The 15,961-nt window shown below is 36.1% G+C and overlaps 1 protein-coding gene across 2 annotated transcripts in view; it reads right to left on the reverse strand.

The window, feature by feature from the left end:
• Positions 1 to 1,704: 1,704 nt before the first annotated feature.
• STRADB (STE20 related adaptor beta) overlaps positions 1,705 to 15,961 on the reverse strand; it is a 28,067-nt gene continuing 13,810 nt past the window's right edge. The window contains exons 4-12 of one of the 2 annotated variants that reach the window (XM_082688935.1): positions 10,926 to 11,025; positions 7,938 to 8,059; positions 6,910 to 7,018; positions 5,942 to 6,065; positions 4,527 to 4,698; positions 4,128 to 4,232; positions 3,724 to 3,968; positions 3,040 to 3,082; positions 1,705 to 2,542 (exon numbers count right to left, since the gene is read on the reverse strand). In XM_082688935.1, coding sequence (XP_082545061.1) covers positions 2,408 to 2,542; positions 3,040 to 3,082; positions 3,724 to 3,968; positions 4,128 to 4,232; positions 4,527 to 4,698; positions 5,942 to 6,065; positions 6,910 to 7,018; positions 7,938 to 8,059; positions 10,926 to 11,025 — 1,155 coding nt within the window. In that variant the 3' untranslated portion in view covers positions 1,705 to 2,407. The remainder of the gene's footprint in view (positions 2,543 to 3,039; positions 3,083 to 3,723; positions 3,969 to 4,127; positions 4,233 to 4,526; positions 4,699 to 5,941; positions 6,066 to 6,909; positions 7,019 to 7,937; positions 8,060 to 10,925; positions 11,026 to 15,961) is intronic. The other variant, XM_082688936.1, reaches the window with a different exon arrangement.

Raw genomic sequence — 15,961 nt, forward strand, 5'->3', positions numbered from 1 at the left:
CAAGATGAATTTAGACACATGCGGTTAGGCAGAATAATGACTCTCTTCCCCCCTCCTCCCAAATATATCCACATCCTAATTCCTGGAACCTGTGATTATGTTACCTTACATGGCAAAAGAGACTTTGATGCTGTGATTAAACTAAGGATCTTGAGTTGGGGAGATTATCTTGCATTTTTGGAGTAGGCCCAAAGAAGAGTCAGTACAAGAGAGAGGCAGAAGGGTCAGTCAGAGATGTGATCACTGAAACAAAAGCTGTAATAATGTTGGTCCAAAGGCATGCAGGCAGTTTCTAGAAATTGGCAAAGGCAGATTTCTCCCTCGGGCTCCTAAAAGGAATCTGACCCTCTCAAGCCATTTGAAATTTCTGATGCTTAGAACTGTAAGAAAATAAATTTCTATTGTTTTAGGCCACTAAATTTGTAGGTAATTTGTTACATCAGAGATAGAAAATGAACACAACAAGCAAAGAGCCTAAAATTTAAGGCAAGTGATCTCAGGATAAAGCTATCAATATCTACAGTGATGGTCTATTTCATGTGTCAATTTAACTGGGCCACAGGAAGTCCATTTATTTGGTCAAACATTATTCCGGCTATTTCTGTGAGGAAGTTTTTTTGAGGAAAGTGACAAAATATGCAGACTGAATAGAGCAGACTGCCTTCCTTGATGTGGGTGGGCCTCATCAGTAAGACCTGAATAGAACAGAGACGTTGTTCTGACTCTCAAAGACTAGGCTGACTTTTGCCCGAGTATGACATAATTCCCTTCTGCCTGACTGTCTTCAAATGGGGCATCAGCTTTTTCCTGCCTTTGCACTCAAACATCAGCTCTTTCTGAGTTTCTAGTGTGCCAGCCTTTGGACTGGAACTATATCATTCATTCCCCCGGGTCTCCAGGATGCCCATTCACCTTCAGATCTTGTGACTTGTTAGTCTCCATAATAGTGTGAGCCAAATTTATTCCTAATAAAAAGTATCTTATTGGTTCTTATTTAACCAAAGAACTGTTTCTTTTGAGAACTCTAATACTCCTCTAATATACAGGAGATCTGAGCGGCACTGCTTTGTGGCTTCCAGACTCCATCTTTGTAACTAACTCTCCACCTAGGTTTTATGGTTCCTGTTAGCTCTCTTGCTTAGAGGAAACAGGAGGAGGTTAGTGGAATGAACTACAGCACCCACCACTACGGGTGATCTCAGGGCCTCAAACAGTATTCATGTCCTCTCCCTCTTCCACCTTGGCATGGCTTACTTGATGGAGTAACTTAAACATTCTTGAGGAGAGCTGGCCAATAAACATGAAAAGGTTTGTGTTTCAAATTGTCTATTCATTTTTGCATTATTTGTCTCATTGGTTTAATTCTTTAGTCAAGACAATAATCTGAATTTTTGTAATGCTCAATAAGACAATTCATTAACTGAGGTAGGCCCCAATTTACCACAGTTTAAACTATATATTCTTTGAGATACAACTCTCTTTTTTGCTAATAAGGTATATCCTTAAATTTTGTATCCCCTACAGGAGCAAGAATAATCATATGAAGTGCCAGAACATCTTCTGCCTCATTGAATACATACCAGGTTGTCTCCGATTCATGTATGTTATATAAATAAATCTATTTGAGAAGGGGCTTTCCTTGGCAAAACAAATTAGAATTTTGTGTTTTAGCTTTGTCAAATCGCAAAAAAATAAAAGTATAACTTCAATTCAATAAATCTTTATTGAGCTCCCACGGGGTGCATGAATTTAGAATCTATAATTTACAGAAGTAGAAAAGTGTCACTTTAGCCTCTTTTATGAAAAAAAAAAAAAAAAAAAAAAAGCAAATTACAACATCCCTATATATTTCAAGTGAATCATTTAATGTGAGGCTCAGTTTTATATTACCATAAATCAACAGACTAAAATGAAAAAGTATAAACATTTTTTCCCTCTATCAAAAAAGTGTTTTGATGCCAGGATAAACTAGCCTGTTGGTCTAACAACAGCTGATCAAAAAGGCTAGAGAATCTGGAAGTAAAAAATGTACTTGGAAGCACTGTCCTCTGAGGGCTCTTTCCCCTGAGGGCAACAAAATGCTGAAAAAATTAACTGGCTCAAAAATTATATTGAAAGATCAAGAAGGGGAGTTAGTCACAGCTTGGGGAAAAAACAATTGAGAACAGATGACAAAATGTAGCTAGATTCATAATTATGAAGTTTTCCTGGAGTTATTCTAGAACTCTGAGTTAACCAAATAGGCTATGAACTCATGTTCCTTTGAACAGAGTGGTTTTAAACAATGGAATCTCCAGTGCACCAACTGTATTTTCAAGTATAATTCTAGTATTTGTACCTAGCAATACAGAAGAAAAGCAGCAGGGAGAAAGTATCAAGTATCTAGGACATAAAGGATTTGGCAGCCCTAGAATTCCCAGCTTAAGTCTTTTTCATCAGGAAAATCACATTCTGGCTCAGTCCAAGGTGACACTGGAGACAGTGCTATTGATGGCTTAGGAGGCAACAGTGAAAGTATTGAATCCTGGCTTTCTTCTTTCATCTGTTAAAGAAACTCAGAATAAGGGTGTTGGCACATAAATTCAATACAGTAGCTATGTTAGAAATAAATGACTTTTTAAAATGTAAAAAGTGTTTAAAATTGTTTTGGGGCATTTTCACTAAAAATGCCTTTGATCATCTGAAAACAGGAGAAGTAATAACCAAATGAACTAACTTTTATCAGAATTATTTTGCCCCTTCATCATCTCTAGCCAATAGAAAACACTAAAATGTCTCTAATCAAAAACATTAATTAAGGACATAGTAGCATTTAATGATATTCTGTTTGTTTTTACTCATTTTGTTTTGCAGAATGGACGTATTTTAGAAAGTCAATAATTGCACTACCAAAAAAGTTTTCTTGTTTTTAACTTTACTTCGTGAAGGAATAATTATTAAGAATCTTGGTTATCAAACTGTCCCATTTAGCGAACAAAATGAAATGAATTTTTAATAGTACTGAAAAACATCTAGACAACAGAAGACAGATCAGCTTACCTGTTTGAAGAAAACATGGGACAATAAACTGCTTGCAGATGGTCTGAAATTTTTTTAAAAGTCATAAAAAAAAACCCTTGTATTAGAATGTATATTTTTAGGTATAAAAATATCTTAGAAATTAGTTTTAGAGCTATAAAACCCAATACTAAAAAACTGAAGTCCAATTCTTAGCTTCAACCTTGACTAATGGGAAGAATTAATTTGAGAAATAACATTTATTGGGCACTTACTAATTATAAGGAAGTATGCTAGGCATTACGAGGTTAAAAAAAGATAAATAAGACACATTTTATTTCTGAAATACTAATATGTAGCTATATAATAATTTATACTATTATTATGGCAACAACTAACATTTTTGTACTACTTGGAAGTTTCTAAAATGTATTAACATAAATGCATTAATTAATGTTCAGAAAGATGAAGTGATTTTTACAAGATAACTAGGTTAAGAAATGATACAGCTGAGACCAGAGACCACGTCTTCTGATTTCAGATCCAGTACTCTTTCTGTTTGCTCTTTGCCTCTACTTGTTTTTAGCATTGCTATTTTCTGGATTAGACTGTAATTTTTTTTATCAGAAGACTGACAGAAGAGATTTAAGTTTGGTGGGAGGGGAACACCACAAAGCTTCTATAAAATATAGAACTTTGATGCGATTAACAAGTGGCCAATATTACCTTTTCTCAGGATCTTGTTGCAAACAGAGCTGGACCAAGCTAAAGAAGGCAGGAGAGAAAGTTTTTGAGGATGGAGTTTGCAATCTGTCACTATTTCCTGTGCGAGTTCCACTGGAGACAAGTACACTTTCTCCAATCCCAGAGTCTACACCTGATCGGGAATTCTTCATTCTGGATTCTGACTGAGGGAAGATACTAACATCCAATGGACTATATGGAGGACCTTTCAGTTTCTGTAACAACATCTAAAAGAAAGAAAAAATTCCTTCAACCCTTTTCAGAGAAAACATTAAAACAACAACAACAAAGATTCTAAGAGCAAAGATGTTTAACAGAAATTCTCTAGATTGAATATAAGGGATCTTATGAAAGAAAGGTAGTTTAGGGCTTTTAGTAGCATTTACCTGAGTCCTATGCATGTCCTGGAAAGGTACCTGCCCACTGGCCAATTCGCATGCTGTAATCCCAACACTGTAAATATCTGACTTTACGTTATATCCATGTAAATCCTGTAGAACAATTAATTTGAAGTCCTTTAGTGAAATTAACTTAATAAAAAGTTATATAAATGTGTTTGAGAAAGGATGTTGAACAATGGAAAAAACTCGTAAGTGAGAAATCAAGATATACCTATGTGGTATAAACATTTTAAAATCCCTAACATAATAATTTTGACAAGAAAGAGGAAAAAAGTTTCGCAGTAGGCCATTCACCAATCCAATCTAAGGGCACAATTGTCTTTTAGTCAAGCTCAGAAGACACTCAAGATGCACAGACAACCCAATACGAAGGCCACACCTGACCTGTCTTAGTAGTTCTGGGCTCAGCCACGGCTGCACTGATGTGCTGAACTGTGGGAAATCATACACAGCCCTATGCCTCTGTCCGTGCTTAACCAAACTATGCAGGTGGGACAGGCCAGAGAGGGTCACTAGGCCATCACCAGAAATGAGGATATGGCTGGCTTTAATACTCCTAGAACAAAAAGAAACAATCCTAAATACTAGGAAATTGGCCAATGAAGAATAAAAAATCTGGTCAGAACAAATCCATGTATTCTCTTGGATAATAAATACTCTATAAAAAGTTATAAAATAGCACATTTATAAGTAAGTGTGCTTACACAAACACATACATACATATATATGTATACATCCACATATGAAATGTTTGGGAAATTAAGGAATCCTTTTCAAGTATTTAATACAGCATTAGAACAAGGGGAAATAAAGCTAGCTACATTTGGAAGGGATAATATTTTTTTTCAAACTAGGAATGGAATCAAATTATTAATTTCACTATTTTAGGATACTGTTGCAAAATACCCAAAGAGAAGTCTAAAAAACCAAGTAATATTTGAAGTATAAAGTTAGACTTTAAAGTTAAATTATTATTATTATCCAATTAAGGGCAGCCTCTCATGGTACTACCATCATTTACACAAGATGTCTTATATAAAAATTTCCTTTGTCAGATAAATTATACAAGAGCCTTGTTTTTCATCCAAAATAGTGAATTTGGAAACTAACAGAGTAGGATGGCCAACAGTTTGGTTAATTATAATAAAACCTCGATTAATTAGAATACAGTTTGTTGAAACTCCTCAGTTAACCAGTATGTTCCTAAAAATGAATAGTAAGAAAAAAGCTTTGAAGAGATTGAAATGAACAGTAAAAAAAAAAAAAAAAAAAAAAAAACAAGTTTATTTAAAAATAATTAAAAGGGAAAAAGTCCCAGTATATCATAGAACAATGTTTTTAACATTCAGCCAATTATTTCTGCTTCTATAGTTTAAAAATAAGAGAACTGATACTTAATATGATAGTTTTAAGGTGCTACAAAATATTTAAGAAATCAAAGAAAGGTTTAGTTCCAATTTGTACATGATATAAATATGACATAGAGCTGAAAAGCAGATAAAGAAAAACAAACGAGACAACCAGGATCCCCACCTATAGCTTATTCCCCAGGGTTCCACGAGGGCAGGTGCTCCACCAGAAACTGAGCACAGAATTTGGTAAAGACAATGTGGTCTGAACATTTTTGGTGAATGAACATAAAGTATAAACAATTACTGTAGCTACTAGCCCATTCCTTCCTCAACTTCCATTTACGAGTTTCCTATCTCTCCTAACACTCGACTTTTCTTCTTAAAATCTCCTTAAATGATTTATTCCACTTAAATCCTTCATTCTGTAAAATACAAATAAGTAAATACCTGTGAATACAGCCATTTTGATGCAGATAGCTCAACCCTCTCACTGCTCCAAAGAGAATGTTTCTTATTAAAGTTTCACTCATTCCTTCAGGAAAGTAAGTCTTCAAGATTTGACTTGCTGAACCTAAAGAAACACCTGAAATCTTTAATTGAACACTGCAAGTGATTTTGCTTCTAGCTAAGTTTTAAATGTTCTTTCAACCATAAACTAACACACACACTCCCTCTCTCTCTCACACACACACCCCCATTATGTTTGAGTCTAACCACTATCCTAAGATGCAAAGGTAATTTTCCTTCAAGAATCTGCAAAAACACCTTTCTAATGATAATCTAGAGATCAGAAAATTAACAATTTTCAGTATTACTAGAAAAATGTTGTGTGGCTTTATTTTTGAATCCAGAGGCAATTCACAAAAGTTGTCCCAAAAATCAAAGCTCTAGAATCCATTCATATTTATTGAATACACTTATTGAACACTTTGTGGGAGGAAATATATGAGCACCAAAAAGAAAAATACATGATTCTGGCCTCAAGAAGCTCAAGTCCAGTGAAATGAGACAGGAACACACACAGGTGTTTACCATATAGTAAAATAAGTAATTTACAATGAGAGAAATTGGGAGAGAGATTAGTATGCATAGGTGAAGAAACATTCTGCTTGAAGACCTATAGTGGCTTTCCATTGATAGAGAGCCAGGAAACTGAAGGAAAGAGATAGTTTGTTCAAAGGCATGGACTTCTTAGGGAAGCAGTAGTAGTTTAACTGATGATCAGACCCATTCTGCTTTTTTCCAAAGCCTAAATTCAACATGAACCTGATAGAGAAATTTATCATGAAATCTAGATGGCCACTAGATTTAGAAATTAAAAGTAGTGACTCATAAACCTAAGATCCCATTCACCCTTACAATTATAGCTTCCAGGCTAAACTAGGAGTTATTTTATCTAAGGTGAGTTTTCTTACCATAAGCCATAAATGGAGAAATAACCCAAAGCCAGCTGCCAACAGTGAAAACAGTCCAATAAGTTGTAATATTGGGGTGCTGGAAAAAGTGGGACAGAATCACTGCTTTCTAGGATAAACACACAAGAAACAAGACATTTAAAAACTTTGTCCCTCTTATGAAGAAAATAAAAGCAGAGGTGGCAGGAACGCTCGGCACAGCTTATTAGTACTGAGCGCTGTTCTCAGTGCTGCCGACTCTTTAAATGTCACCACCATGACAAGATGTATGTTATATGATCATTCCTATTTTACAGGAGAAAAATAGGATATAAGAAACTTAAAAGTCAGTCAAAAAGCACAAAATAAAGGAGTGGAAGTGAGATGTGAACTTGGTCTGACTCCTGAAGTCATACTTTTAATAACTCTATTATGTTCTTATTACAGAAACATTGAAAAATAGATAAAACTATGAAGATAATCACTTCTAACATTAAATCACAGAGACAACCACTGTTAACATTTCACTGTAATTTCTTTCAATCTTCTTTTCTGAGTAATATATACGTGTACATGAAAATACTTAAAAAATTGGGACAATATCAAAACAAAATGCCTTCCCTCTTTATATCGAAAATGATTAGTGACAATGAAGATGGTATTATAATATTCCCAAAATGCAATTCTGTTAAAATTCATCAATTCAAAAGTTGATTTTATTTAGCTGGATGAAAAAGAAACTGTTTTTGTTTTTTTCTATTTCCCTATATGACTATTTGTGATTAGACTAGGAGCACTGTAAATCTCCAGACCAGCATTTTGAAGATGATATTCATTTGAGGAAATTTATACTAGTTACCAAAGTTTGAATATATTTGTTCTTTCATGAATCTGGCTTCCAGCTATTATTTCTGACTCTGTTACTGTGTGTTTATTAGAATAAAGAAATCTAACTTTAACAGAAGAACTATAATTTGGGGGGGAAAAAATTCCTACAGATGTAATCCTGTCAAAAGACATTAAATATATCATTTTTCTCACATTGTTACCTGTAATGCTTTCAGGCGTTCATCAGTGCAGTTTTCTAGATTTGTAATTTTTATAGTCACCAGTGTTCCTGTAGGCGTATGACGGGCAAGATGGACAGTTGTCAAGTTGTCAAATCCTCTTCCTATAATCAGATGTAAAACTCACATTAGCAAACAAAGAAGAAAAAAAACTGGTAACTGGGACATCATCAAGAAGGAAAAAAACCTGGTAACTTGGATTCATCAAAATTAAAACCTCTGCTCTTCAAGAAGACACTGTTAAGAAAATGAAAAGATAAGCCACTGAATGAAAACATTAATGATACTTTTATCTGACAAGTTTACATCCAGCAAATATAAAAAATTCTTACAACTCTATAGAATTCTTAGAATTCTACACAACCCTATACTAAATTCAAAAATATGCAGATTAAATAGGCAATCCACAAAAGAAGATACAGGAATGTCTAATAAGCACATGAAAAATCCTCAGGGTAGAGAAATGCAAATTAAAACCACCATTACATATACTATTAACATACCATTGATATACTATTACATATCTATCATAATGGCTCAAATTGGGACTTGATAAACTAATTATGGCAAATTCAAACAATGGAAATTATTCAGCAATCCCTGGCCCACTGACGTGATCTAAAAGGCAGTCCTGAAAGGCTTCTTTCACTTAGCATAATGCTTCGGAGATTGTTCCCTATTGCTGTGTTTCAGTAGCTTCTATTACTCAGCAATAACCCACTGTATGAATATACCACAATTTATCCAACCTCAAATTGATAGATATTTGGGTTGTTTTCAGCTTTTGGTAACTATAAATAAGGCTGCCAAAATATTCTTTAAGTAGACATGTTTTCATTTCTCTTTGGCAAATACTTACAAATGCAAGGGCTGGGTCATGCATATTTAACCTTGTAACAAATTGCCAAACTGACTTGGAAAGCGGCTAAACTATTTTTATTCCCACATACAGTGTATAAGAGCCACAACATACTCATCAGCATTTAATGTCATCAATTTTTAAAATGTAAAACACCTGGAGTGGCACTTACCAATAAGCACCTAATAAATGTTAGTCCCTCCCTCTCTCCACAGTCACCAAATTGTGCCATTTATCTTTGAAAAGAAGTTAATCCCAAAGTGTCTCCAGTGTCTGCATGACTGCCGTAGTTCAAGTCTTATCCTCTGTCGCTGGTGGCATGCAGTGACTTCGTCACCGTGCCCTGCATTCTCAACGAATTACTGGGAAAACAATACTTCAAAAGCCTATACCTAAGTCCCATTCACCAGAAATTCTGACTCCACAGCTCTGTGATGGGATACAGGCACTGCAATTTTTAAAGATTCGGGTGCTCCGGATGGTCCTTCCGGGTGTAAATGACTGATCTTTATCTTCCACACTGCTGCCTGGAGATGCTGCCTGCTTTCCCTCTAACTTCAGCATTTTATCCATAGAAAGGTACTACAGTGCAGCACCTCTCCAATCAGAAAGGTTTGCTTTCAAATCACTAGCTGTAGCACTGTTACTTAAGTTCTCAGAGCCTCAGTATCCTCGTCAGACGAATGGCGAGCGGTAAAAGGCTGACATGAGAAAGTGCCCATGAAATATTCAGCACAGTGCCCGTTAGATGGGATTATTACCATTAGCACCACTCCACAATGCATCTCAAACATGGACAGGGTAAACCAAAATTGCTTTGAGAAATGAAGTGGGTAAGTTGTCAGAGTCTGAACTTCTAAATACACTGTAAGAAATCTTTCACAATGTGTTACAGACCTCCCTTTCCAGATTTGTCTCCTACCACTGCCTACACTCCCTCTGTTCCCACGGCCAGGCAAAGAGCATCTATGGGGTAGTTCCCTTCTAACCAGCATTCCTCAGTCATCTACTGAAGTAATTTTTTTTAACCTTTTGTAAATTGACGCCATGTGAACACCCTTTCTAATTCGGGGGCGCTATCCACCAGTGCTATTTAGAAGTGTGAGATCCTTATTTCTCTTGGTCTCCTGGACACTGGCATGGGAAGGTCAATGACGTAAGCTTAGCCAAATGAAGGCTGGAATTAGTGATAAACAGAAGCGGAGGCAGGCAGAACTCACGGCAGTGGGTTCCAGTATCTGGGATGTAAGTGATCTAACAGGTAGTACACTAACTAGGCTGTTCCTATGCCATGGTCCGGTCTCTGGTTCTAGTTATTTGGCTTTTCTTAGTTTCTTCCAAGTCTCTCTCTCTAGCCAACAATTGTGTCAGTTAGCAATACTGTTCAATACTGTCAGTTAGCAATTCCTCTCTTAATCTAGTCAGGATTGTTTTCTGTTATTGCAGCAAAAACCCTGAATAGAATATTTAGCAAACTTTTCCTCTTTTTTCAGGCTCCTGCTTAATTTTGTGACTTTTCTTGATTCTCAGTGCAGTCAAGATGGACGGTCCGATGTGCCATCTTTTCTATTCCCATAACAACACACCTCTACTATAGTACCCTCTAGCACATAAATAGGACTATCTTGCCTGTTCATCTTCCCAGAGAGAATATGGATTCCTCAAGTGTTTTACATGGTTTTATATCCCTAGACTCCAACACAGTATCTGTTTGCAGTGTGTAATAGCTATTTGTGATTACTCACAGCAAGTGTTTCACACGTGTATGGCTATTAATAGATCTGTCAGACACAATTAACATCTAGTTTTATGCTACAGGTGACAAAAGAAAAAGACCTGCCCACAAAACAATCTTTTTTTTTTTTTAACATTTTATTGATTTATTTGATAGAGATCACAAGTAGGCAGAGAGGCAGGCACAGAGAGAGGAAGGGAAGCAGGCTCCCTGCTGAGCAGAGAGCCGGATGCGGGGCTCGATCCCAGGACCCTGGGATCCTGACCTGAGCTGAAGGCAGAGGCTTTAACCCACTGAGCCACCCAGGCACCCCCAAAATAATCTTTTTGTCATCAATTTCATTTCTAATTATGAAGGGTCAATCCAAGATAATTACCTATTTCCACTTGGAGTTCATAGTGAGAAACGTTGGTGGAACAGATCACATCCTTTGCTCTAGTGGATGGAGGCAATTGGGAAAAGGTTGGCGCATCAACCTGCATTATTTTAAAAAGATGAGAAAAAATAAACTTTTTTTGGTCCCCCATTTTAGTCCTCTACCCTAATATAAAAGACTGATATTTTATTTTTAAACATGCAAGTGCTCATTAGGAAGGCACTAGAAGGTGGCTTAAGACACTGTTTCAAGATCTAGAAAGAGTTTAAAATTGCTAATACGTGGTTAAAAAGCTATCAGCATGTAAAGGGGGAGAGTGTGGGAAAAGCAGATTTATAGATAGCAAAGAATACTTTCCTGCACAATCTCTAGTAAGCATTTTTAGGAGTTGCTAGAAACAGCTATTAATTCTTCAGGGTACCTAATAAATACATCTACTACACATATAAGTACCTGCTCAGCTAAGGAAGGTGTTAATAAATCAAAGAAAAATTTCCACATTGCAGCCTATTAAAATTACTGATGTTTTTCACCAGATGAAATCAATCAGAAGGGAGGTAAGAAAGAAAAACCTCAAGAGATGGGAGAATAGGGTTCAGACTTCTGCAACGATCCAAGGTCTCACGGGGGTGCTTTAGCATCAAAGTCTTAGGTTTGCAGCAGATCCCAGGCCCAGTGAAATAACACGCCCACAGAAGAAAGAAGAGGCCGATACCACCAGTGTCGTCCGATAGCCAGGAGGGCCTCCTAAAAGACAGCCGTTCTCCAAAAGACACTTGGGAGGCTTTACAGGCACCAGCAGGTGGCAAGAATCTTGTTACTGCCTCCAAGGTAGAAGGAAGAAAGGGATTAGAAATGATATTACTGGGTAGTAGGAGTTGTGCTGCTTTTTATATTCTTGATTCTACATGGTCCCTAAACTTTTAAAAGAGCCAAAAAAATATAAGCTCACAGTTAAGGATGAATAAAGGTAAATATTATTCAAGAGGGGTGAAAGACTATAAAAAGAAACCCTACTATTACAATCGGAAATAATCCCAGTGAAGAAAAGAAATCCAAATAAGTCATTTCTTCAGAACAGGTAGTCTTAAAATTACCTCAGATTTAAAGAATACAAATAAGAGAAAGAAGAAAATATAACAATTTTTAAAAATCTTAAAGTGATAAACTACAAGCCTGTCAGGAAGGCTAGAGCACCAAATGAACTGAGGTTTACAGCTCACTGCTAGAGAAAAATGGAATAGGTTACCCAATAATGGACTGAAATCAGGCTAATCAACCTTTTCTTTGCTTCCATATACTCCATTAGGGAAATAGTTGTCCTTTTTTTTTTTTTAAATATGCTCCATGCCCAACATGGATGGGGCTTTAATTCACAACCCTGAGATTAAGAGTCATATGCTCTACCAACTGAGCCAGCCAGGCACTCCAGGAAATAGTTTTCTTTAAAACAGAAGGGGCACAACGCCTGTGTGGCTCAGTTGGTTGAGCAACTGACTCTTGGTTTTGGTTCAGGTCATGGTCTCAGGGTCACGGGATCAAGCCTCATGTTGGGCTCTGTGCTTAGCACAGAGTCTACTTGGGATTCTTTCCCTCTTCCTCCCCCTCTGCCCCTCCCCCGACTTGCAAGCACATGCATGCTCTCTCTCAAATAAATAAAATATTTAAAAAGAAAAAAATAAAGTAAGACAAATAGAAGGGGCAAATATATTGGAAATAAGCAACTGAAGTCTAAAACAAAGTGTTTTACATAGGTTCAAAGTTACAGGCCAAAGACAATTATACGTAGGATATTAAGTTTGCAAATATAGTAGAACTGAAAAGAGAAACCAGAATGAAAATAATCAAATACTGACCCGATTTTCAAAAAGTGTGAAAACTACAAAGAGGTAAGGCTTGATATACTTGCCCAGTAAAGTCTAAAATCAAACTACTAGATAGATGAATTACAGACACTTAAGAAAACAACATGGTAATTACAAGAAGACAACAAAGGTTTACTAAGAGTGAATCATCCTAAACTAAGCTCACTTCTCTCTTTGATTTGATGACTAGAGAATTAGAAAGCAAAAATCATGGCAGGGTCAGACTTCTAAGGAAGATGGTGGAGTAGGAGGAGCCTAAGCTCACTTCATACCATAGATACACCTAAGTAACACCCACATCAGTGTAAATAACCCAGAAAACAACCTGAAGACTAGCAGACTCTCTACAGTTAATCCTACAGAAGATACATCCAAAAAATGGTAGGAAGGGCAGACCTGAGATCTGGAACCAATGACCCACAAGACTGCAGGAGGGACAGACAGTACAAGCATGGAGAAGGGAGAGGAGCAGACCCCGTGCCAGGCAACACAATCATGGAGACCCGCAGTGGGAAGATAAATCCCCATAACATTGGACTATGAAAACCAGAGGGGACCTAATGCCTAGTAATTTAAAAAATAATGGGCTCAGCTCTGGGAGAGCCAGAGCATAACAAACAATCCTGCTAAGATAAAGTACTGAAGCAGTAGTTTGGAAAACACCTGGGGTTGTATACAAAACAAACAAAAACTCTAAGAAGAGACAAAGAAGAACACTACACAATAACAAAGGGGGATACTCCCGACAAGAAGACGTAATAATTGTAAATATTTATGCAAACAAAGGAGCACCCAAATACACGAAACAGTTAATAATATAAAAGAATTAACTGACAGTAATATAATAATAGTAGAGAATTTTAACACCCCACTTAGAACAATGGGCAGATCATCTAAATGGAAAAGCAACAAGAAAACAGTGGCTTTACATGACACACTGGTCCAGACGGATTGAACAGACATATTCAAAACAGTCCATCCTAACAGAATACACATTCTTTTCAAGTGCCCATGAAACATACTCCAGAACAGATCACATGTTAAGCCACAAAACGGGCTTCTACAAATAGAAGAAGATGAAAGTCATACTACTGACTTTTTCTAGCCACAACACTGTAAAACTACAAGTCAAGCACAGGAAAGTATCTGGGAAGAACACAAACACATGGAGATTAATTAACATGCTACTAAACAATGAATGGATCAATAAGGAAATCAAAGAGGAAATGAAAAAAATACATGGAGACAAAAAAAATACATGGAGACAAATGAAAAAACACAGTGGTTGAAAATCTTGGGGATGCAGCAACAGCAGTTTAAGAGGGAAGTTTACAGCAATATATAAACTCAGGAAGCAAGGAAAATCTCAAATAACCTCAAATAACCTAACCTTACACCTAAAAGAGCTAAAAAAAAAAGAACAAACAAAACCCAAATCCAGCAGAAGGAAGGAAATAATAAAGACTAGAACAGGAATAAATTACATAGAAACTAAAAAAGTAATAGAACAAATCAACAAAACCAGGAGCTGGTTCTTCGAAAAGTCAACAAAATTGATAAGCCTCTAGCCAGAGTTATCAAAAAGAGAAAGGACCCAAAAATCACAAGTGAGAGAGGAGAAAATGATAACCCATACCACAGAAATACAACTAGAGGAAATATAAAAATCTATATGCCAAAAAACTGAACAACCTGTAAGAAATGGATAAATTGCTAGAAACACATAATCTGCCAAAACAGAAGAAGGAAGAAATACAAAAATTTGAACAGACCAATTACCAGCAAATAAATTACCAAAAAACTCTCAAGAAACATAAGTCTAAGGCCAGATGGCTTCGAAGATGAATTCTACCAAACATTTAGAGAATTGTTTCTTCTCAAGCAATTCCAAAGAAAAAAGGAAGCATTTGACAAAGTACAACATCCATTCATGATAAAAAATCCTCAACAAAGTAGGTGTGGAGGAAACATACCTCAACATAACAAAGGCCATAATAAAGACCCATTGCTAATATCATTCTCAATGGGGAAAAACTGAGAGATTTTCCTGTGTGGTCAGGAACAAGATAGGGATGTCCACTCTCAGCACTTTTATTCTTTACAGTACTGGAATTCCTAGCCACAGCAATCGGACAAGACTAAAGAATTAAAAGGCAACCATATCAGTAAGAAAGAAAGAAAACTTTCACGATTTGCAGATGATATGATACTATATATAGAAAAGCCAAAAGACTCCACCAAAAAACTGGTAGAATTAATAAACGAAATCATTAAAGATGCAGGACACAAAATCAACATACAGAAATCTGTTGCATATCTATACACCAAATGAAGCAGCAGAAAGAGAAATTAAGGAATCAATCCCATTTACAATTGCACCAAAAATAATAAGATACCTAGGAATAAACCTAACCAAAGAGGTGAAAGACCTGTACTCTGAAAACTACAAAATACTGATAAAAGAAATTGAAGATAGAAGAAATGAAAAGACATTCCAAGATTATGGACAAATAGTGTTAAGAACAAATGTTGTTAAAATGTCTGTACTATCCAAAGCAATCTATACATTTAACACAATCCCTATCAAAATGGTAACAGCATTTTTCACACAACTAGTACAATCTTCAAATTTGTACAGAACTGCAAAAGACCCCAAATAGCCAAAGCAATTTTGGTAAAGAAAAGCAAAGCAAAGCTGGAGACATCACAGTTCTGAACTTATTGTATTACAAGTTGTATTACAAAGCTGTAGTGATCAAGACAGTATGGTACTGGCACAAAAACAGACACATAGATCAACAGAACAGAATAAAAACCCAGAAATGAACCCACAAATATACAATCAATCTCTGACAAAGCAGGAAAGAATATCCAATGAGAAAAATACTGTCTCTTCAACAAATGGTGCTGGGAAAACTAGACTGCAGCATACAAAAGAATGAAACTGGATGATTTCCTTACACCACACACAAAAATAAATTCAAAATGGATTAAAAACCTAAATGTGAGACCTGAAATTATAGAAACCCTAGAAGAGAACATGCACAGTAACTTCTTTGACATTGTCCAAAACAATCCTAGAATGGAGCACAGGTAGTAATTTCTCTGACATCAACCATAGCAACATTTCTCTAGATATGTCTCTGGAGGCAAGGAAAACAAAAACAAAAA

The sequence above is a fragment of the Mustela nivalis genome, assembly GCF_964662115.1.
Source record: "Mustela nivalis genome assembly, chromosome: 11".
Classification (NCBI taxonomy): Eukaryota; Metazoa; Chordata; class Mammalia; order Carnivora; family Mustelidae; genus Mustela; species Mustela nivalis.